General features: G+C 35.0%; 2 protein-coding genes across 2 annotated transcripts; one reads left to right on the top strand and one right to left on the bottom strand.

Annotated features, from left to right (window-relative positions):
• Positions 1 to 2,894: 2,894 nt before the first annotated feature.
• On the top strand, positions 2,895 to 4,899 carry LOC107774257 (ethylene-responsive transcription factor RAP2-4-like). Its single transcript, XM_016593752.2, is given in 2 exon segments — positions 2,895 to 3,673; positions 3,675 to 4,899. Coding segments are annotated over 2 exon segments (1,089 nt in total). The 5' UTR covers positions 2,895 to 3,460; the 3' UTR covers positions 4,551 to 4,899.
• Positions 4,900 to 9,798: 4,899 nt separating this feature from the next.
• On the bottom strand, positions 9,799 to 24,844 carry LOC107774258 (uncharacterized). The gene is made up of 13 exons (XM_016593753.2): positions 24,319 to 24,844; positions 23,587 to 23,660; positions 21,641 to 21,724; positions 17,508 to 17,588; positions 17,106 to 17,186; positions 16,801 to 16,893; positions 14,521 to 14,700; positions 14,367 to 14,434; positions 14,213 to 14,264; positions 12,118 to 12,171; positions 11,941 to 12,033; positions 11,519 to 11,585; positions 9,799 to 10,340 (listed from the first exon to the last, which is right to left on the bottom strand). Exons 1-13 carry the CDS (start codon positions 24,458 to 24,460, stop codon positions 10,249 to 10,251), a joined length of 1,161 nt encoding a protein of 386 aa, XP_016449239.1. The 5' UTR covers positions 24,461 to 24,844; the 3' UTR covers positions 9,799 to 10,248.
• Positions 24,845 to 25,086: the final 242 nt, after the last annotated feature.

Genomic DNA, 25,086 nt, shown 5'->3' with positions numbered 1-25,086 from the left:
ACACCTTTCATGATCGGGGGTGCGCCCGGAATTTGGTCAACCCTGGAATTGTAGGTCTCGACCTTCTTTTCGTTGGCTTCTATCTTTTTCTCGCCCGACTCGATCCTCTTTGTGAGGTCCTCGAGCATCTTTACGATGGTGGGGTCGGCTGCCGACCCGTTATTACTTGATCTTTCTGGTACCTGTTCGGTCCGAGGGGCTGCTGTACTTGGGGTTTTTGGGTGGCTCTGCAGTTGAGCGATTGCCAGCTGTTGTGTCTGCAACATCTAAAAAATAACATGAAAGCTAACCTCCTGTTCCTCCCAACGAGCTAGGGTTTTTTGGACTTTTTGTTGATCTCCTTGATGTACGCTCCTGTTAGTGTGGGAGTTCATATTGACGTGTTGGGCATTGCATGAGACTGCGTCCACAGGAATTGGTTCTGGTGCATTCTCAGGGTTTCGTGGTGGTACACCAACACCCGGAACATCCACATTGTTCTCTCTGTGGTCTTCAAGATTGTTGTTTTCACGTGCATTTAGTGAGTTAGATATTTTGACCTGAAATCAAAGATCTTGGACAAGAAAAAGTGTGAAAGATAACTTGCGTTATGTAGCTAAACCAGCAAGAAAATAATCACTATTATTTTTAGCTCCACGATGGGCGCCAAACTGTTTATCGTGAAAATAGTAATAACAACTAGATTTGATTTTGTTGTTCTAAAAATACATGATCTATTTTTATGCTAGTTGTTAGGCAATGGATGCTACGTAAAAAGATTAGAAAGCAATATTATGGCTTGAAAATGATGTGATAGTCAAACCAAATGGCTGGAAATCCGGACCTTGAGCTGGCGTAAATGGGGCCTCGAGGTCGAGTCTGGTGGCCGGCTTAGGGCAATCGAGGGAGGATTAACAATTATGAGAGCTAAAATGATGGCTCTTTATGATCAATGATAAACAATAAATGAAGAACAATAAATAGAACACAATGAATATAAGCAATAAATGGAAGTAACGAGATCAAGAGAATCTGTTAGAGAGCAGAGAGAATGTTCTTGTATATCTAGTATTGAATATCAGACCCCCTTACAAAATGACAAGGATCCCCTTTATATATGAGGGAAAACCCCAACATAGTACCAATGCATTTATTACAAAGTAAGATAGTTGGCACAACTACCTTGTAATCTGGTGCAGACTGGTACTATTCTTGCAGGTGACGCCAGTTCGTACCTCATGCCTAGGGAACTTCCCGCTTACCCTCGATAACCACCGACTCATGCTGCGTCGAGGTCGAGTGTGAAGAGCCTTCGAGGTCGAAGCCTCAAGCTGCGTCCCCGGATCTTCGGGGTCTTTTTGAGGCTAAGGGAGAGACGCAATAATCGTGAAATCGGGCCTCCCGATTTCGCCCGTATACAAGCATATTATGCTTAAATTTTTGAATTTTTAAGAGTATTTCATATTTTATCTTTACATAAAAAAGTAGCTATTTTTTCAGTTACTAGTTATAAATCAAGCCATTTATGAATTTTTTCCCCCCAATTTAACCACTTGACACAATTTCAGCAATATTCCAATAACGTTGAATTATTTTCCTTTCGTTATACCATTGATTCAAACAGAAAAAGAAGGGGAAATCCCATGAATATACTTAAATATTCTAAAAATTTAATAACTAAGCATAGTAATTCAGTTTCATCACAAAGCTATTTCTGCATAAATAAATAACAAAATCCATAAATTGGGCTCGGAACATATATAAAATAGTAGTAGCAAATCTAGTGATAATTATGAATTTACGAATAAAAATGTTGTAATGTATATATTTTTCATATATATCATAGGAGAACAACCCGCTAAATAGGAAAAAAAAGATGTGGTTATTATCGCGAAGTATAGTTTATGCTAAGTTGATAAAAAGAGGACAGCGGAAGTAAAAGATCATATACTATGTCACTTCTTTTTTTGATAAAGCATATACTACGTCACAATAAAACAAACAATAGAAAAATAGATTAACGATGATGGAAAAGGTAGAGTTCGAGACTCGAAAGGAATATTAGTGATGGACTATCTGTTTGGCCATAAGTTTTTTTCCATTTTAAAAAAAAAAATTAAAAATATTGTTTGGTTATAAAAAAGTGACCAGCTTTTGAAAATAAATTTTTGAAGCTTCAAAAAATAGTTTAGACTAATTTTTCAAGTTTTCTACTCATAAATTCAATTTCTTTTCAAATAAAATGTATCATAACACATCTCAACTTCCAAAAAAGCTATTTTTCTTCTCATATTAAAATTCTTTTTTTTAAGTTTCAACAAAATTTATGTCTAAACGCTAGCTAAGTATAAAATTTGGTGGTACTAGTTTGAGTTTTGTATATAGAAAATTAAGTTTCCAAACTCAGTTTTTCGACGTCTAAACACTAGCTAAGTATAAAATTTGGGAGTAGTGTTTATTGGAACAAGTTTTTGCAAAAAAGACAAAAATGAATTTGAGGATTTGAAAATTCAGGTTTTCAATATTTTAAAAACTCACGCCATAGATTCTCGTAAGTCGTTTTCTTTCCATTTCATCATCTAAATCTAAAGAAGAAAAAAGAAACCAAAATTGAAAAAGTTGAGGTGTGAACACTGCCAGTCAACAAACGCACAATGAAAAGAAGAAGAGCGGAAGCGGAATGTAACTGACAGATGTGAGTGATAGGACGCGCAAGTTGCCGGTGGAAATATCTACGTGGCAATCAACAACTGGTTCCAGCTTCTGAAAAATGTAACGTAAAAGATAGACTTGTTAGATAGAGAAGAGTGGAAATTAGAGAGTACGAGAAGTATAATTACAATAGGAAAAACACTATTAACGAGGAGGGTTAAAAGGGTAAAACAATGGGCCAAAGTAGTATAAAAGGGGGCAGTTGAGAAGATTAAAGCCACAAAACAAAAGAGTGAGGCGAGAGAGAGATATACTCATCCATATTTTTCTCACACCTGCACACACCACACACTAAAAAAAAAATCGAATTTTCTTTAAGAGTTTTTTCATCTTCTTTCTTCCCCCCTTTCTGTATCATCCCGCTTCTTTGATCCCTTTCTGTAAACCATCTGTGTTTTTTCAAGAAGGTTTTCTGACTTTTGAGTTTGTGTTTTTGAACAAAGAAATGGAGAAAATGCAAGCTTTTAATTAGACGAAATATTTTCTTATAATCCAGGTGTTTTCAGAATCGAGATCTGGTATAAATTAACTCAGTATAGTTTCAGACTTGTTTTTATCTTTCTTTCAAAATCAGCTTTAGAGGGCTTATTAGTTGTCCCTCAAAGGTTGAATCTTTTTTTCTTTTGAAAAAAGAGGTTGTTATTTGAAGACCTCTTTGATATCCTTTTTTACTGTTTATAATTTCAGCTGTAATTAAAATCACTCACCTGTTTTCTTTTATTTGACAAGAAACAGGTTAACTTTTTTTGTGAACAGGTATTTTTAGGTAATGGCAGCAGCTATGGATTTTTGGAATAGTACATCTGTAGATGTTCACTCAACATCAGAACCTATTATTACTTCTGGTGGTGAATTAATGGAAGCACTTGAACCTTTTATGAAGAGTGCTTCTTCTTCTTCTTCTTCTAGTTTCCCTCCTTCTATTTCTACTCCTTTCCCTTCTGATTTTCACTCTTTTCCTTCATTTCCTACTCCTACCTATTCCTACCCCTACTTCTACCATTTCATATCCTTGCACTTCTTTTTACCAAACAGCACCTCAACCTATGGGCTCTGATTCTTGTTCCACTTCCACGACTGAAAATACCCAAATCTTTTCAACTGGGTTTTCGGGTTATGGAATGGAGCAACCAGGCTCAATCGGGTTGAATCAATTAACCCCAGCTCAGATCCAACAAATCCAAGCCCAAATCAACTTCCAAACCCAACAACAACAACAGATGATGTTCCACCACCATGCATCTACCATGAACTTGTTGGGCCCAAAGCCCGTTCAAATGAAGCAATCTGGCTCACCACCAAAGCCCACTAAGCTCTACAGAGGCGTTAGACAACGCCACTGGGGAAAGTGGGTAGCTGAGATCCGATTGCCCAAGAACCGGACCCGGCTTTGGCTTGGCACCTTTGACACTGCTGAAGAAGCTGCCTTGGCCTACGACAAGGCGGCGTATATGCTACGTGGCGACTTTGCTAGACTCAACTTTCCCCATCTCCGCCACAACGGCTCACTTATCGGCGGCGAATTCGGAGAGTACAATCCATTGCATTCCTCTGTTGATGCTAAGTTAAAGGAGATTTGCGAGAGCTTGGCGCAGGGGAAGAGCATTGACTCTAAGAAGAAGAAGACGTCCAAAGGGTCTTCAGCGGCCGCGGTGGTGAAAATGGAGGAAGAGGAGAGCAAGGTGGCCGAAGGCGGATCCGAGAGTGACGGGTCGGGTTCAGGGTCAGGTGGATCATCGCCCGTAACTGACCTGACATTTCCGGAGTTTACTGAGGAGGAGTCAACGTGGGACATGTGTTCGGAGAATATGTTGTTGCAGAAGTATCCATCTCATGAGATTGATTGGGCCTCTTTATAATAAAATTAGAAAAAAAAAGTAATTAGCAATTAAGTTCAGGTCTAAGAGTCTATGTAATTTTGTTTTGTTTATAGTTGTTGATGGTGGTGTATTTAGGAAAGGGACTGCAATGGAGTTTTTGGCAATTGCAGGGCTAATCCTTGAATTTAGTAGGGTATCCTATTGTAATAATGGGGTCCATTTTGAGTCTTCATCTTTTAGGTTAAAATAATCCTAACTGGTCAGCTGGTGTTTTTGTCTTGGCTAGGGCAGTGGATTTGATGCTTTGTCATTTGTACTTTCTTTCTTTCTTTCTTTAGTGTCAATATTTCCTCTTTTAGCAGTATAATAATTAGAGTCCTGTTATTCATATTGATGTACGGGTATTTATATTTGCCACAAAAGATTTTCCAATTAACCAAATCGGACAACCTATATGAGAATGAACCATGTATGAGAATAGAACATCCGGTGAATGATTCAAACTTTATCATTAATCGTAGCATCTCCATCCCTCTTTAATGTAATTTAATTTTTACTTTGAAAAAATGTAAGCTTGCCAAAAAGAAGTCGTGCCAATCCTGAACCTCATTTCGTGGCAAATCCAATCCAATCCTCAACAGCTTGCATTCAAAGAAAAAATGAAATAATTCAAATTTATCTAAAAATATTATTTAGTATCATACTTGTAGCCTAAAATATCATCAACTTTGTGTTAAAATATTGCCAACAAATATTTAGTCAGGAAAAGCTCCGACTTGAATCCTCCCAAATCCCGTGACCAAAATAGAAAAGCGTTATTTTTCCGAGCCTCAACCAGCTGGACAAGTATTACGACATCAATTGAAGAGTAGATAGCTATCGTTGTTCAAGCAATAAAACCATACAACTTATTAATACGTCCACTATCCTTCAATTTTCACCTAAATAGAAAGTTTTTCTACTATTATCTTATTATTATTCAATTGTATTGCTACTGTTATTCTGCTGTAATTACTTTTTTTCTTTATTATATTATCTTAGCTTTTTTGCTCTTGTATATTTCTAATTTATTTTGAAATTGGTGTTCTTGAGTGGGGATCTATCAGAAATCATCTACACAAGGTAGGAGTAAGATTTGCGTACATTCCACCCTGCACATACTCCACTTACGTGATCGCACTAGGTATGTTGTTGTTGATACTTTTTTTAGTCAGAATCCTCTGTGAATAGTACGTTAAGAGAAGCTATTATTTGGAACCTTACAGATTGAAGTTATAGTCACAAAACTACAATTCAAATCCAAAGAAATAAGTTGGTAAAGCACCTCCATCCACGATCATTAGGTTTTGGGTTCGAGTCACGTTGGAGGAGAAGTATGAAAACACTATAAATTCTCTTAAATTGGGAGGAAAAAAAAAATCCAAAGAAATAAAAATAAAAGTTGAATGCGGGAATTGAGAACGATATAAAAGAATTACCCAAATACATTGATGACTGCAATTGGATGGTAAAATTAGAAAGGAAAAGAAAATAGTAATAAAACCAAAAGGTCAAAAATGAGGTAAAATTCACGAATTGTATGATATTAATACATATGGACGGCTCATTGAATTATATGGGTCCCGTTCATCAACTTGGATATTAATTGTGAATGTGAGTACGCGTAAAAATTAACATATTACAATAATCAAATACTCCCTTCGGTCCACTTTAAATGATTTTTTTGCCTTTTTTTTGTGGTCCAAAATATTTAATTTTTTAAGATATAAAGAAGGAATTAATTATTTCTTTCCAAAGTAGTCCTTGGAGTAAAAAACTTAGGAGTAGTTTGTTATATTTTCAATAAGCAAATTAAGGTTAATATGATAAATTTTATTGTTATTTATGTTAAAAGGTAAATTCCTTAATATGTGTGAAAAAAGCTAAAAAATCACTTAAAGTGGGAGTACACTTTACAAGTTTTGTACTAAGAATTTTGGTGATTATATCATGCTCTAATACATACTCCCTCCGTCTCATATTATGCGTCGTGCTTCTCTTTTACACGGCCCTTATAAAATATTAATTAGGAAATGAATTGGACTATTCTATTCTTATTTATATCTTAAAATATAATCTCTCTTCAATTAATATTTATTCTGTTTATGTGTTATCTTCATCTTCAAGAACTATTATTACTCAGGATAAAAAGGGAAAAAAATAATTAATTTTGTCTTGAACTTCTAAAATAACAAATAATTTGAGATAATTATTTTTATTTTTAGTAATCACGACTGTTACTGTGAGACAGAAGGTGTAATTTTTATCGAATTATCATTTCCTAGTGGTCGATTATTTAGTCAATTTCCCGTGTTTGCTTTTTCTCTAATGTCACGCTCAAAGCTAGCTCAAGAGGGAAACTGGTGCTTTAAATATCTCGCCTCCATTCATTTATTGGTTGTTTGAATTTAGTAAGTAAGGAGTAAAAAGTTTGCTGAAGAGATATGAAGCAACTTGGTGGAATAATATCAATATCAATGACTCAATCTCACATGGTCTATCCGTAAGACACGAAAGTTGTTGGAATGCATTAATTACAATCATTATTATTTGCTTTCAATTTTCTAACTTGGTTATAATGGTAGTAGTACTTCTTAATCACCAACCTAGCTTTTATAGTTTCTCGATCTAACCTATATTCCATTCACATGAGCTACAGCTAGAGAAGAGTTATTGAAGAAAAAGTACAAAAAAAATTAAAATAATTAAAGAAAATGTCTAATGAACATTTGCGATCTGTTACAACATAATTTGCAACATTAATATTGCAATTTCTTAAATAACTATAACGATGTAGAATTTGTAGCCCGAATAATGTGTACTGTATGGAGCACTCGTATCGTTGATCCAAACTAGTTTGGAATTGGAACTAAAAGTGTGTAAAACTTTAATCTATTTTCTTGTTGATTTTAACTTGCTGGCTCGCCAGGAAAAAAATTAAGAAAATAGGATTTTTATCTCAAGTTGCATAGTGAATTTATTCTGTCAAATTTGCTTTATAAAGAATAGTCATTCTTTAGTACGAATTTCTGATTCACTAGTTCAAAGATGAAGACTTTAAGATATAAATATGCACCACTTGATTAGAAAAGTCAAGAATTCCCTTTGAAGTTATGTGTACTATACTGATTAAAATGATACCCCTACGTTACATTTTAACTGATATTTGTCCTTAAATAATTGTTACTTTAGAAATTCAAGACTAAATTTGTTATTTGTTTTCAACTATACCCTTACTATTGAAGAAGTAATAGTTCTTTCTAATACTATCTAATTTTTAAAATGCATTTAATAGAGATAACTTCGTAAATTATATCTTGTAATTTGTCTTCATATCTTGTAAAAGGAGCTAAAGCGACAGCTAAAATGGGGCGGAGGAAGTAATAATGAGGCACTCTATTCAATTTCTTAGTCATTCCTGATTCTAGAAATGGAGAAATGATTCATGAGCAGCCGCAAACTAAAAAATGCTACTTAATCATATTTTCAGAAAAAAAAAGGGGAAGGAAATGATGATCAAAATGTGAATCAGAGAAAAACCACTGCAATTTCTTAACCGACTTACCACCTTTTGAAAATGAAATTCCCCCAATATAATCATTCCTTCATATCAGATCTTTTGAAGATAATGAATTTCAATTCTATAGCCACCATTTATATCCTCCTTGTTCTCATATTCTACTCAAAATGATTCCAAGTTTACACCAGGCAAAAGAATCCCCCATAGCAATAGAAAAGGAAGAGACTAGTGGAATGTAGAATCTTATTGCGGCAAAAGTTTCTCAAATTTGATGTTTATGCCAAATCAATAAAGTAAAATATTTTATTTTGTGACTCTTAAGATTAATTATTTGATTAGAGGTAAACATACGACATAAGTAATTTTTACTACACCACCTCTCGTTTCTGTTTTTAATTATTTTACCAAATATCGTAAGGGTAGTAAGTACATGCATTTTTTACTACACTACCTCTCGTTTCTCTTTTTAATTATTTTACCAAATATCGTAAGAGTACTAAATTCGGGCAACATGTAATTTGCTTTCATAGTTATGTACACTACCCGTCCCTGTTAAGTTTATCTTCCTTCATTTATGATTTTACTCATTCCTACCACTCAAACTAATGTAAACTACCACCATTACGTTATAGTTATTTCAAAGTTATAATATCACTTGCTTAACTAATCAGAACTAACTTTTTTACATTTAAAACTATTTGCATTATTTTCCAACAATTATTAGCATATGCACACTAGTCAATTTGGTCTACCTCGTGATTGGGAGGAGCGTAATAGTACTCTCACATATCTAAATTACATAAACTAGAAATGTAAGTTAGAGGATTTGGAGTCCCTCTGGAAAAAACTCACGAGTCACGAGTAGTGATTTCACTCCGAACTACTAAAGGACAAGTCATTGTATATATTTAGTTATTTTTCATTTGACATTGTTCCTTTACATCCAATCACAAGTTAGAATCACGTGTGAACGGAAGAGAGAAAAAGTGGATTCTACTCTATAAGAGGCTTTGTATTCAAGTTGAAGAAAGGGATATGCCAATAAGTGGGGTGAGGCGAATCTTCAATTAGAAAACAAAAAGAAAGGATATACATCCTATGATTTAGCATTTTCTGGAATCTTTTTGTTCTTATGTGAGATTGGATTTCCAATTTCAACTTAAAGCTTAGATCTTTATGTAAAGGTAATGTTGTGCTAATGGTTTTAAAGTAGCCAATTTGATATTCTTTTTGTCATAACAGATGATCTTGGATCGAACGAAGATTAGAAAGCATAGGTCCTACTGAAGTATTTCAGTCAATTTTTCGGACCAACGAGCGCTAGTTTATTTTAATTGATAATTGTAATCACGTATTATGCAAACATAATTATATAAAGCGATTTCATAACCTAAAAAACACATAGTTAGATCCTTGGGAGAGGTTCTGAAACCGCTTTAGCAGCTGGATAACACTTTTTGAGTTGTGACTTTTTGGACAAGCAAAATTTTAAAGGTCTCGAGGATTCAAAAGCACTCAAATTACTGTTATGCTTCTCTTTTAAGAAAATATTAAATAAGAAAGGTTTAGAATTATTTTATCCTTATTTATGTCTTAAAATATAATCTCTTTTCATTTAATACTTACTCATAATTAAGATATTTGTAATCTTCAAGAACAATTAATATTAAGGGTAGAATATGAAAAAAAATAATTAATTTACTCTTGAACTTCTAAAATGGCAAATGATTTAAGACAACTATTTTTAGAAACAATGACAAATAATTTGAGACGGAAGGAGTAAGTTTTAACCCAACCGAGAACAATGGGAGCTTCATCAGAACGGCCGGGTCGAACTGCAAGAGGGGGGGGGGGGGGGGGTTTCTCATGTCTCCTTTTTCTCAGGAATCCGCCTTTCTCTTTTGTACCTTTTTTTAAATCTAAAAACATAAATATTGACTAAGCGAACATAAAATCATAAAATCTTCTATTAAAATTTTTTGGGATCTAAAGCAAACTTAAAGCAAAGGCTCTCTAGCCTCCCCCTTGAGCCACCTTGCTAAGATCCGATCATGTTCTCTCAAGGAAAGCTATTGTGATGCAGAAGTTAGCTGAACCTTGTCACATCTAGTCCAATATTTTGGTCTCCCTTGGCTAAAATGATTCCGCCACACAAGCATAGGATAAGAGCACCACCAATCAGCTAAATTTACCAAGTTCCATCTTTTTCTTAATCGCCTTTTGACCATGGTATATGAAGGAATCAAGTATCCCCGACACAGTGAAAACACCTGGAAACAATTTTCAGAAAATTAGAACAGAGTTCGCCATATAGAAACATCACTGATGTGATGCAAAAGATATTTGGTTTAAACACAACGAGCTAACACCTTTGGTTCATGAAATGAAAAGAGTAAAGTTCTTCTGAATACATAACCAGGTTTTTCACAAAAAATATGAGCATGATAACTAGGCAATATCACAAGGCAACTACAATTAAAGATCAAACTACTTGATGTGATTCACTGCTGAAGTAATCCTAGATAGTTATAGGTTGCACGAGTGCTGTAGAACTACAGAGCGATGTTTCATGTGTGATCTGAGCATATATGTCAAATGGCAGATATATAACGTTATGAAAGGGACTTCAGTAGAATGATCTGAGCATACATGTCAAATGGCAGATATTATAACATTATGAAAGGGACTTCAGTAGAGCCAACTGCCAACAAAGGAGTAGAATAAGCAAAGGCTAATCCAGCATTTATCTTTGATCTTGTTCTCTTTTATGCAAAGGCTGATCCACGGTTTAAACTTGATAGGTTAAACTTTAAGGTTTTTATCACTGAACTATTGCACTTTGATATTATGGATACAGAATTCAATATTTGTCGACATTTAGTACTTTTTCACATATACATTTACACTCCGTGTCGAAATGATTGGATTCAGTTGAACCCATAAAATGAATGGTACATCATCTGCCATTGAGAATTAACTTTAGCACCCCTCTCTCCAAAGGTTCAGTTTTCAATAACAAAAGATATAATAGGTACACAGTGTGATAGTGTAACCCTAATGCTGAAATATTAGTTTTCTGTCTCATAATGTCAATCGTTATTCTACATTCAACAAATATTTTGAAGTTAATATTCCTTCAATCTAATTTATATGACATTTTTCTCATTTCAGGAAATTTGAAAATGTTTAATACCATTCAATTTCTATACGACTTTCAAGATTACAATTAAATTATTCAAATTTGACTTTCAATGTGATCCTACAAAGTAACATCCAACCATAATTGTAATATTTCTTTCACCATCACTAGTATAATAGTCCCAATAACAAATTCTACTCCATGTCTAGTCAAACATCGTCATGAGTAATGGATAGAAGAATTCTTTTTTACAAGATCTAACCAATATCAGCTAAGAGATAACAAGGGAAGGGTGAAGACTGTAATTACCTCCAACTATAGCACAGACATTAGTCAAGAAGTGTAAGAATGAAACATGTTGCTCAGTGAATGTCACCTGCGACAGGGCAAGAGATGAAATTAAGCACAATATACACACATTTAACTATGATGGTAGGGAGAATTACTCCTCACTCTCAAACTAAAGAAAGACATAAACGAGTGAAAAATGAGAACAAAAAAGTTTCAGATTAAAGAGTTAAGCAGTAAGCAATATTGTAACCTTACTTCCTATAGTGTAAAGGTTCAATGGTCCTTTCCCCCTACTACCCAGGCCTCCTTCAACCCCATTTTTTAAACAGAAAAAAGCCTTAATGTAACAATTTACTAAGGTTTATGATTAAGAAGATAAATAGACCTCAGAGGTGAAAATAACGACTTAGAAATTTGAGCGAAGAAGCCCAATGCCAAACCTTGATTGGTGAAAGGTCATAGAAGAAGAAAACACCAGGAATAGACTGAAAGCGGCCAACATCTGCGCCTTTAAAATGTTCAGTTACAGAGAACTGCAAACACAATAAGCTGTTGCATCAGATTTTGGGGTCTATGGCACAAGAAATGCAGGTAGATAAGTTGAAGAATAAGAAAACCTGATTTGACTGGATGGTATGCCCACTGACATCAGTATATACTGTAGGTACCACCTGTAGGAAAAAACTAGATATTACTATTGACAATAAAAGTAAATTTCTATCTATAAGTCACAGAAACTAAGATTACCCTAATATTACAAATGGATATCATCATATCAGAGAGACAAGAATTAACATTTCAAGCACAAAAAATGTGCCACGTTCTACCTATAAGAGTGCATATACTGCAACATGCCAACAGCAAATGCCAAATGGACATCCACAATAACAGAATGGCAGAACCAGATAAATGTTTATGCATTTTCTTGCCAAATAGAGAAAGATGGTTACATAATAATAATTACAGAATGGCCAGACCAACAACAACAACAACAACAACAACAAGAGTGCATATACTGAAACATGCCAATAGCAAATGCCAGATGGACATCAATAATTACAGAATGGCCAGACCAGATTCAGGTTTATGCATTTTTACCCCAAATGCAAAAAAATGGTAACAAATCATAGGGTATCATTTTTTACATTAATTCTCTCCACAATGAAAATGATAATAGTAACCAGCCAAACATTCAAAATGAGTAATCTAGTACCTAGGGAAACAATTCTAGCACTATCTGTTTATCTCACTTTTATATGATATATTTTCTACTTAGAATGCACAAGAGAGTTAAAGTTGTACCACCCAACAAAGCAAAATAGTTTAAGTTAGTAGTGAGTAGTGAGAGTCCACATAACTTGCAGCCAGCATGAACAAGCAATAACATCAACATACACTCCTAATTTGATCGTTGGTTAAGAAAATATTCTGATATGAGCTTTTCCATAACCTTTTCATTAGTGCGCCTTTAGGTGCTGTTTAATATCTACTCGCGCATTGACTTACAAACCCATTAATTGAAAATGATGCAGCTTTTGCAAGAAAATAGTGTGAAAGCAGTATCATCATACTGTCATTACGACAGTTGCAAATGTTTAGTGTTCAATGTCAAATGGTAAAATATAGTCTGTTTCACAAGGTACATATAATTTTTGACGAAATAAAAAGAGGAAAAGTAGCATCAGGAATGAAATACAGAAAGAGGGTCCATTCTAACTCTGTTTGATGTATAGTCTGTTTCACAAGGTACATATAATTTTTGACGAAATAAAAAGAGGAAAAGTAGCATCAGGAATGAAATACAGAAAGAGGGTCCATTCTAACTCTGTTTGATGTATAGTCTGGTTGAACCTTCCTTCCGAGAAAGGCAACGTGTTTTGGAATTGCTTGGAATGAAAAAACATTGACTCACAAGAAGGGAGTAGCGAGTATCTTTAGAAAAATGATTATCTTTCCCTTTTTTTTAAAAATGTAATGAGAAAAAATTGATTACCATTCTTTTTGTTTTTTTGGATAACCGTGGTGTCCGGGCCAGCTTGCACACATCGACTAATTCCACGGGGTACCTGCTACCTCCCACGAGCAACAGGTACCAGGTAATCCTATCCACCAAGGTTTGGATAGATGAGAAGAAATCACCTAGTGTATTTGCCTCCGCTGGGATTTGAAAAAAATGATTATCATTCTTCATTAATTTTGACAAATTACACAATTATCTGTTTTTTGGGGATAATAATGGGGTGAGCGCGAGCTTGTAAATACCGCAACCAGTCCACTGGGGACTTGCTACAACACACAAGCATACGTCTCAAGTTTTGCCACCAACACTGGGGCAGATGGACAGCCTCGGGCAAATGAGCTCATACTAAGTATTGCAGTGGGGGATCATGGGGGTCTCATAAGGGGTTTAACTGGTCCTTAAGCTAGCAAAGCAAACTATTCGTTTTAAGAACTTAGTCTCAGTAACTCAAAGAGCTGCTGCTCTCTCTCTCTCTCTCTCTCTCTCGTCAAAGCTAAAAATGCAAGTACAAGCGATAAGGGGCTTGGGGACGGGGAGAAAAAGGCCCTTGGCAGTAATCCTTAACCACTCTATGGAAAGTAAGCTAGCAACCATTAAATCAAGTGGTAATTCCAAAATCACAAAACTTCATGTAAATCGCAGAATAGGGAAGAAAGGAAAAGTATGAGGCCAGTCACGTGAAAAATGCCAACCTTGATAAAATACTGATACATGCCATGGGGTGTCTCTTGTGTCCATGTTACACTGCAATGTGGGTTGAAAACAATGAAGAAGCAGTCAATATGGTTAAGTGCCATCATATAAAGACACAAGTGAACAAAGTATAGACTAGTGAAAGAGATGTACCCATCAAGAGGATTCACAACACCTGGGAAGTATTCTCCATAAGTTAATCTATTGATCTTGTGACTAATCTGTCAAACAAATTTTTTCAGTAAAGTTATATTAAAGCACCAAAACGAAACATGAACAGATGAACCAAGTTATGAGAACATCTTACATTATAACTATCCTTCTGAAAAGTGAGTAAATCATGGACATGAACATTTGACTGCTGAAAACTCTTCCCCGGTGCAAAGTGGAAATTTCCGGCCACTTTATTGACCTCCAAGAACCCATACATATTACATCCTTCACCTTCTTCCGCTTTGATCATTTCTAGGAAACCCTCTCTTTTACACTGACTCAAATGAATTTCAAAGGAGAAAAATGAAAGATCAGCCATGCTTTTAATTAGCGCATCATGAAATATTAAAGCTCAACAACCATGCATTCTTTTCATATTTATTGAATACTAATAGGTATGGAAAATATGTTGAAAGACATGAAACTAACACAGTATAATTGGGACTTTATCATCCAGAACTATATGGAGTCTTCCATAGCTTAAGCAAAGAAACAAGAATTTACCACTTAGCACTTTGTAAAGTGTTGCCTAGTTTCCTGCGACTAACAGAGATCATATATCTATTTGTGTCTACTTGTCAAAAAATATTATGTTCCCATGTTAAGCAAGAAAACTGAAGCCTTTTAGGAACATTTGGTTTCGATAGGAGTGAGAAATGTGAAATGGATTTTTACACATCTTTCTGTTTTTTCTATTGGGATAGTGGTCAGCCATATTTCTACATTTCCACTTTGGCTAAAAGTTCCACAAACCAAATTCTGCAGAAGTTGCAGGAAGTTCATCAAGAGCAAAAACCCAGTTGATTCGTTTCTCCTCCATTTTTATTTTTCATTAATAAAAAAAATTCCATCCAACTATTTGGTCTTTTTAAAGGACAAAACCATCCAACTATTTGTCAAAGAAAATATTTAAAAGAATCGACCTCTCAAAAATAAACACTTCTTTAAAAGCTGTCTACACTCTATTCCTTAACATTCTACAAGCTATTAACCTTTGAATAGAACAATGTACTAATTTTATTATTCTATCCCGAGGTTTGCTCAGATAAAGAAAATCCCTGGTTATTTTGAAATATCATTACCTCCCCTATTTAAGCAGTTAGGGAAAAGTACTATATTCCTTAGAATTGATGGCTTTGTCTACCATTTGGTCCTTTCTCTTTTCTCTGGCATCTAAATCTTCTAGAGCTTGCCAATTCCGTTCACATTTGTTGAAATGGTTTCACTTTATTCCTTTGTGTTTGTATCCGATAAAAAAAAGGGAAAAGAATAAAGCTCCTTTGTGTTTGTATCCGATAAAAAAAAGGGAAAAGAATAAAGCTATACTCCAAATTAGATTCTTTTTCTAAACTCTTCTTCCTTCATACAATATTGATGGTAAGCAACCTCCGCTTCCAACCAAGAGGTTGTGAGTTCGAGTCTCCCCAAGAGCAAGGTGGGAAGTTCTTGGAGGGAAGGATGTCGGGGGTCTATTTGGAAACAGCCTCTCTACCCCAGGGTAGGGGTAAGGTCTGCGTACACACTACCCTCCCCAGACCCCACTAAGTGGGATTATACTGGGTTGTTGTTGTTGTTGTTGTTGTTGTATGTTTTAAGTTCTATATATTATATATGTGAAGAAGCTGGGAAAGATCATTGGAAAAAGACTAATCCTTGAGACGGAACAATTAAACTCATCCATATTTTAGAGTTTACAATAAATGTTTTAAATAAGTAGCTTCGGTTTCCAGAGAAGGTTTTTATTTCAAAGTTGCTTGAAAACTGTTTTTTAACACAAAATAGCTTTTCTTAAAACTACCAGAGAGATCTTTGTTATCAGAATAAAATCATATACTGTGTGTATTTAACTCTTAACAGAATTCTAATAAGCAAAATTCATTGAGTATAACCAATCTTCAAATAAACTGTCCTCAGAACTAATGCATAAAATGCACAGCGTCGATGGTCACTATTAACCTCTCCATAGAGTAACAAAAAGGTGGATTAATCACACTCATTTCATTTAACATACAAGTACACAAATGATCATGTCCACATTTGTTTGTTGTGATTGTGAGACCATATTGCTCACAGCACTTCTATCACATCCATGTTATGCTGCATAACTTCGATACAGGAATCAAAATGAAAACCAGATCTTCATTCAAGACTCATCAAACACTTAGGAGGTAGGGTTGAGATACTTTAAGGCTTTAACATAGCAAGCCATACTGTTAACTTCTTAGATCTTCTATTTTCAAAAAAGAAAGAAGCCACGGTAGTCAAGCTTTTATAAAGGAAAAATGGCTTCAGTTTCAGGGAATAATTTGGAGAGAAAAGACACAGACAAGACATGTAACTCCTTCGATGATCACCTGCCAATATAGAAACATACCTGGTCAATTATATCTGGGTTTGACAATGCCCAACCTTTCTTTCGATAGGCTTCACGAACATCTTCACAGGTGTTACAACAATGATCATCTGACTGCAAAGTTGACAGGAATTCAGGGTTGGGGACTTATGAGAAGCAGTTCAATGAGATAGTTATCTATATCGTGACATAATCAAGGAACCCAAAAAAATTGGATGCAGGAATGTAGAAAAAGAGATGAAGTTAAATTCACAAAAAAGAATGGATACTAAAGCTTATATTACAATCTAAGTGAGAGATTTCTAGCATTAAGAATAGGAACAAACCCCTTCAGCACCGTAACAGGAACCACAATATGTTTCGTTGTGCTCAAGTCTTCCTCCATGCTTTTGCAAAGGCCTATCAATCTGTTAGTGGAATAGACTCAGTGTTCGAAACTTGAAAGGAATCAATAAAGCATGTTTCCAAAATCAAAAGTTATTCTTGGTATTGGATCCATATAAATCCAGAATGCAAATAAAAGCCAAAACAATTTCTTTACATCTATGCCTTTAGCAGCTATAAGATTTGAAACAAAGCCAAATAAATATTTATATCCGTTACCTTCTATAAAATAAAAGAAGTTTTACATCAGTCAAGTATAATTTTCCATGCAAAAATTAAACTAGGACATAAACAGGTACTTGTGCATTCTATTAAGCTGAAAGTAACCTGTACTTGTATCTCACCTTAGGAGCACCAATGCCCTCCTTCCTTGTCTCAATCACATTACCATGAACATCAATCCTTTTCTTGATAATGTCATGTCTCTGCAAGTATAAATGTAATCATATCATACAAAAACCCAAAGATCATATGCGTCGGAGTTAGAATTCCAATAACTAGTGCTGGTAGTTCCCAAACCATATTTTGTGCACCTGATAAAAGCCCTGGCCCTTATGGATTTACAATGGCCTTCTATCAAAAGTGCTGGGGGACTATAAAGTTGGATGTTACGGGAACTTTCAATCATTTTCACAACAACTGCCATGGTAAAATCTTTTAATGCCTCTTTCGTAGCTTTCGTACTTAAAGATTTTAGGCCTATAAACCTCACTGACAGTGTCTATAAGATAGTGGCAGAAGTGATAGCTGAGATGTTGAAAATGGTGATCGGGAAGCCGGACTCTGGCTGCCAGAATGCCTTTATTAAAGGTAGGCAGATTACAGATGCTACACTCATTGCTAATGAAGTCATGGAATAGAGACAAAAAAAGTGGAGAACCTGGTCTACCAGGACTACACTTTAAGCTTGATACTGACAAGGCCTTTGACAAATTAATTGGCAGTATCTAATCTCATTTCTGATGCAGATGAATTTGGGGAGAAATGGATCAAATGGATTAAATATACCTTCTCCACACTTGAATATTATGTTCTAGTTAATAGAAGTCCTGTGGTTTTTCTCTCTCCCAAAAGAGGGATTAGACAAGGGGATCTCTTATCTCCTTTTTTATTCATTCTGGCAATGGAGGAACTTAGTAGAGTGCTGGAAAAGGCTAAGCAGTTGCACTGGCGGGAGGGTTTTGATGTAGGTGAAGTTCTGGTCCATCAGTTTTTATGTCTCACTTACTGTTTGTCAATGAATTATTTGTCGTGCTGAGAAGTCCTAAGTTCAATACCTCAACCTCACTCGAAGGATTGTCTGGGTTGCACATTAACATGTCAAAAAGTATCATATATCCTGTTAATGTGGTCCATAAGTTGGAGGTTTTGGCTGATATTATGTGCTGCATTACTAGCTCATTTCCTCCTACCACATACCTAGGTCTTCCCTTGGGTGCTAGACACAGATCAACTGAATTATGGAATGTGGTTTTTGAAAATTTTGAGGAAAGATTTACATCGTGGCAGGAGCAATATCTCTCTTAGGGGGTAGACTAACTCTTATAAACAGTGTTCACGACAGTATTCCAACCTATTTTTATGTCCCTCTTTCCAATTTCAAACAAAGTTCAAAAGCAGCTTGATAGACCTTTTATGTTCATTCCTACGGAAGGGAAACAATAAAACTCATAATTTTCACCTTGTCAGTGGGCCAAAGTTATACTTCCAAAAACACTTGGGGGATTGGGGGTGAAGGATTTGGGTACACAACAAGAGCATGTTAATGAAATGGCATTGGAGATATAATCAAGAAGAAGTTGGTATCTGGAAGAAGGTGGTTGAAGCTAAGTATGGATGTGATAGTCAATGGTACTCCAATACAGTTAGATCACCTTATGGATGTGGGCCGTGGAAGGGCATCATGAAGCTATGGGATGAATTCAACACCAATACATCATTTCAAGTGGAAAATGGGGAACGCATTCTATTCTGGAAAGATTAACAGGCTATCTACCCTGAAGGATGCTTATCCAAGATTGTTCTCAATTACAACTAATCCAGACTTTACCATGGCACAGAATAGGGAGGGGGACACTTGGAATCTAAGTTTAAGAAGGAACCTAAATGATTGGAAAATTAAAGATCTAATAGCACTTCTTGGTTGCCTACAGAACAGACTACTCAACTCCCAAAGTAGGGACAGACTCAATGGGGGCGGCAGCAGGGAAAGGTCATACTCAGTCAGAGCTAGTTATAATATTTTGAGCTTCAACAAGGAATTGATTGATCAATGGCCTTGGAAACTTATATGGAAGATTAAATTGCCCCCAAAATTTAATGCTTTTAGTTGGATAGCTATAAATAGTGCATGCCTAACTCAAGACAATCGCATTAGAAGGAGTTTTCATCTAGCTAACAGATGCCATATGTGCCTTTGCAATGCCGAAACAATCAACCACCTGTTCCTCCACTAACTAGTTGTAATAGACATACTATGTTCACTGGATTGGACTATCCATTGCAGTGTTAGGGAAGCCTTTGTCCGTTGGAGTTCTTGGAAAGTTGAGAAGTCCATTAAGAAGATCTTGTCTATGGTTCCTGCTACTATTTTGCTATGTTGCGCGGACTCTCCAAAATGCCGCTGCACCCGTGTCGAATCCTCCAAAAATACACTACTTTTGGAGGATCTGACACGTACCCGACGACATTTTCGGAGAGTCCGAGCAACATAGCTATTTTGTGGTGCCTATGGACAGAAAGGAACCAAAGATGTTTGATCGCACCTCAACTGCTAGTTATTTGCTCAAGGCCAAATGTTCGGTTTCCTTTTTTTTTTTGTTGGGTTAATTTTACCCTATAACCCTAACCTTTTTCTGGAATTTATCAGCTCATTAGTCTTATGATAGATCTTTTGCTCTTCTTAGGAGAGCTGATATTTTCCTTAATTTATTTTGTAATCATGCATCTTCTGGATGCTTTTGTTTTTAATACATCACTTACTTCATATAAAAGGGGCAGAAAGGAATAAAGAAATGAAAATGGTGGCTTGGAGGGTATGGTCTAATTTGAGGTTTATTGGCGCGAGGAAGCTTCACAATTCATGGTGGGTTTGGGTTTTGTATAGGTGGAAACCCATGAAGGTCGTCGGGGAGAGGGAGATAGGAGGAAGAAGACCCAGCGTGCTGAAAAGTGAATATACTACACACGTCTTGCCAAGTCAGCCCAGGGTATGCACAAATACGATTCTGTCAAGTTAAGGTGTCTAAATGATCATTAACAAAGTTAAAGTGTCTACTTGGCAGCTAGTGCCAAGTGTGAGGGGCTATCTATGAATTTAGCCTAATAAAATATTTACTTTTTATCAAATTATTAAAGGTAGAAATTGCATCATGGGCTGCACCATGCAAAATACAAAAAAAATCACTTTTTACAAGGTAGGGGTTAAGGTTGCGTACTCACTATCCTCCCCAGACCCCACTTGTGGGATTACACTGGGTTTGTTGTTGACTTGTTGTTTGTTATTGTAACCTTAGAGCAGCTCTCTAGTGCCAGATACTTACTAGATAGCACTTAAAGTTCATTTAAAAGAAACTCTATCGGCTTAGAGAAGCATAAACAATTTAGAAGATTATATTTCTTTGCATGTCATGTTGTATACACTCTCATTAAAGCTCACACACTCGCTTTCACCATTTTGCATTAAAAGAATACCATACCTATAAATATATTGTTCACATCATTTAATAAGGATAAATATATTATTCTCATCATTTAATAAAAGAATTTTATTCTCTCTACCCTTTTTAGGGTATGGGTAAGGTATGCGTACACTCTACTCGCCCCAGACCCCACTAGTGGGATTTTACTCGGTATATTATTGTTGTTGTTGTTGTTGTAATAAAGGAATTTTATTCTTAAGCATTTTTACGTAATTCGACTTTTACCTTATTTTCTTGATTTACTAAATTTTTTGTGTTATTCATTTTCAAGCAATATTCCAAAAAGATTTTGGCTCGATATTTAACTTAATCTTATTCATTTTCAAGCATTTTCCCAAAATGATTTTGGCTCAATATTTAACTTAATCTCATCTAATATTGTAGAGAGTTTAAGTATTACACATTGATGATATAAAAAGTATTTACACAATCAGCCCATTTAAGACAACTGCAGGTATTGATTGGTACCCTGTAAATAAGCCACCTACTATAACCAGTCTAGACTAGACTGATAGTGTAAGGTTCTCTATACCGTCCGTATGTATGTATGGTCAAATCCTCTTATAAATACAATAGTTACTCAACTGTAATAACTGATATGAACTTCCATAAAGTCTCATAAAGCTGGACAACTCAATGAGGACCATAATCGTAGAAGAAAATTAGGTCATATAACTCTAGGTACACCAAAGTAGCATTCAAGAGAATGAAATCATGCGGTGCTGGGAAATTAGAAACTTAGTAACTGATCAATATAACCTGTTTACTGCACATACAATGTCAAGATGTTGCTCTCCACTGATATCCATGGCATCAACACTGAGAATCGAACATGGAAGTGCTGGAAAGGTGATATCAAACTGTACTTTCAGATCAAAGCAACATCAGAAGTCAGTCTTTATTTCTAAACGACTCGTAGATCAAGAATAATACATAGTTAAACACAGAAAAGTAATCCTTCAGACTATAATACGAGAAACTGCAAAAGCAAAAGCAAATCAGGAGTTCAACCTAGAGAATGTAAATATTACCTAAAGTTGCTCCAAGTTATTTCTAAAAGATATCTGCTTTGTATTGGAAGTCAAAGCAATTATTCTAAATTGTGAAGGAAATTCATTATCAAAATGAAAATATAAATAATAATTTATTTATGCAAGTATGGAAATTTTAACCTATATCTAAAAATTTAAAACTAGAGTACTTGTCAGACCAGCTGACTTTAACTGCTTTTCTGATTATTCTATGAGCTAACTTTTACTTCAACCTAGAGAATGTAAATATTACCTAAAGTTGCTCCAAGTTATTTCTAAAAGATATCTGCTTTGTATTGGAAGTCAAAGCAATTATTCTAAATTGTGAAGGAAATTCATTATCAAAATGAAAATATAAATAATAATTTATTTATGCAAGTATGGAAATTTTAACCTATATCTAAAAATTTAAAACTAGAGTACTTGTCAGACCAGCTGACTTTAACTGCTTTTCTGATTATTCTATGAGCTAACTTTTACTTCTTTTGTCTTATTTGGCACACTTTTCATTTTACTTTGTCTCAAAAAGAATGACACCTTTCTATATTTCGAAACAATTTATTCTGAACTTTTTATTTTTCCCTTAATGAGATGATTTACAACCACAAATGTCTATGGCTTAACTTAGACCGCAAGTTTCAAAAGTCATTCTATCTTTTTTAAACTTTGTGCCCAGTCAAACATCGCCACATAAATTGGGACGGAGGAGCCTTTTAAGAGCATCCTCTAATTATAATATTGTCAAACAGCCCATCATATACTATCATATCAGTAAAAAACATCATATATAATACAAAACAACATTGATGCCACCTGAAAATGCAGCTAGAATGTTCTTTCAAATTCGTCTACTTAATAGTCAAAGTAATTGATATGTGACAAGAAAGAAGCACAATAAGCGATTTTGCCTAAAATGAGTAAAGAGAATATAAAAAATTAATAATTCAAGTGAAAACCATGAGCTAGAGGTAAATAAACGTGTTTGCTGGGCATAGTTTTAGTGCTTAGATGCAGCATCCTTTAGGTTGTTTCCCCTAAAAGAATTATTTAATGATAAAAAAGACTATCGTTATTTGATTATTAATATTGTTTCCTTATTATCTTCAATATGGTAAATAGCCTTCAGAATTTCAATGATTCATTTGGATCCTATACATACCTATAATTCCTTAAAAATCAGTTCGTTAGTCGTATATCAGAAGATTGATTATTTTAATTTAGTAAAATAAAACATTTTAAGTACCAATAAGCTAATTCTTCTCTTTCTAGTGAACCACAAAAGAGAGGAAAAAAGAACTCCTTGCAGTCATGGTTTTTCTCCTTTTTTTTCTTTTTCCTTGGGGGTTTTTTTTTTTTTTTTTTGGGGGGGAGGATTCCTTCAAGAGTTAAACAAAAAAGCACTTCTATATAGCATTTGTGTAATTATGGTATAATGGGTATGCATACTTGTATGCTAAATGCTTTTCCAGAGATATGGACAGAAAAGAAATCAAATGAACTATTTGAATCCAGATCAGCTTCTTTCAGGCCTCAGCAATAAGCATAAGTTTCTAGGCCAGTACAATACTATGGTGGAAGAGACTGACAAGTTCTAAAGTGGGAACACAAATGAAATATTGGAGCATTAAGACATTTAAAAACTCAGATTCATATAACTACATAACTAAGCCTCAAGGTGAGAGTACTATTACATTGATGCGCAGCGTTTCTCCTCTTGAAGTATCCACAACAAGCTTTGTCTCAGTGACAGCATGAAGATATAATCCTAATAAAAAGGCCAGGAGAACAATAAAGGGCAAAGAACAGCGACTATAGTAACAATACATAATAACATCACGTTAATCTAATGCCATACCACCAGTATGTTCAGTACATACAGCTAAAGGTAACATAAAAATTAGAGAGGTTGAATACAATGCACTTCAGCAGCCAAACTATTTACAGTCACTTATGAATCGGCTAGAAACTTTGATTTCCATTTAACTTTAAAGAAATGTCCAATTGGTGTAGTCGGCTAATTGGAATGCACATGAACACAAAGTACATTACTAAAAACATTCAATTTCACAGATAGAATACAGACTTCTGAAAATTGCCTGACTGATAAAAGCAACATAACTAAGTAATAAATTTGTATAGCTTAAAGAGATATGTTCCCATATCCTTTTATTCATAGAATCTCATTACATCAAATAAAAGATAGTAAACAGAATGTACGAATGATAGAAAGGAACTGCAGTCCTCTACTTAAGCAAGTTTGAGCGACTTTTACTAAGCTTCCCACAATTCAAATCAAAAGGCTGGAGAGAATATGAATTTACTGCTTAGGTGAATTACTATAAATATTGGCAAATGGAATTCGACAAAAATGCATTAAGATTCGTATAAATAAAAATAGCGAGAAAAAATAGGAGTAAACATACGGAGCTCGGAGATGAAAAGCAATGTCATGATGATGGAAGAAGCTAGGGTTATGACACCTCCTGAAAGTGTTCTGCTGTAGAAATCCTCATTGATCTTCGGGTACGCATCCAAATTCCGTATTTTACTAATGAAACTATCCATATTTTGAGATCCTGACACTCTAATTTCTCTACAAACTATTAAAATATATACGGAAATTCAACCAAAATAGTGGATTTGAGTTTTTTTTAAACGCCTTGTCGATTAAAGGTGGATCGCCGATTGTTGATTTTGCGAATCACGCGTTTCAGCGAATTTTGACGTAGAATTGGCGAGTTTTGCTCTTCGTCCTCGTCCTAATCCTCCTCTGATTTTGTGAATCTGAGAGGTTTTGTTATTAGGAGGAAAAGGACAGAGAACATTCGCCGGAGAAGCGCGTCATCGTTTTTTCTTCGGCTTGATCTAGCCGTTTTACGTGTCTCCTTATTTAGGCCCTTCTTTTTTAGCTAATAACAAACTGATCAGGCCCAATAAAGCGGCTTGCGATCATGATGCTCCCATTTCAATAACCATATTAACCTAATCGCTTAAACTAAAAATAATTGAAGAATGTATTATGTATATACGATCCGTATATACAATATATAGTTTGTGTATACTGACCATATAAAGATCATCCAATTTAAGCCTAAGGTGGCCTATGCAGGAGCAGTTCAGTGAGTAAGATGTCACAATTCCACTATATAACATTACAAACTAACCGTTGGATTTCTCTGTTTCCTTGTTTG

The sequence above is a fragment of the Nicotiana tabacum genome, chromosome 16 (genome assembly GCF_000715075.1).
Source record: "Nicotiana tabacum cultivar K326 chromosome 16, ASM71507v2, whole genome shotgun sequence".
In the NCBI taxonomy this organism is placed as follows: domain Eukaryota; kingdom Viridiplantae; phylum Streptophyta; class Magnoliopsida; order Solanales; family Solanaceae; genus Nicotiana; species Nicotiana tabacum.
Note: the sequence above shows the minus strand (reverse complement) of the source record. Positions and strands in the feature narration are given on the sequence as shown.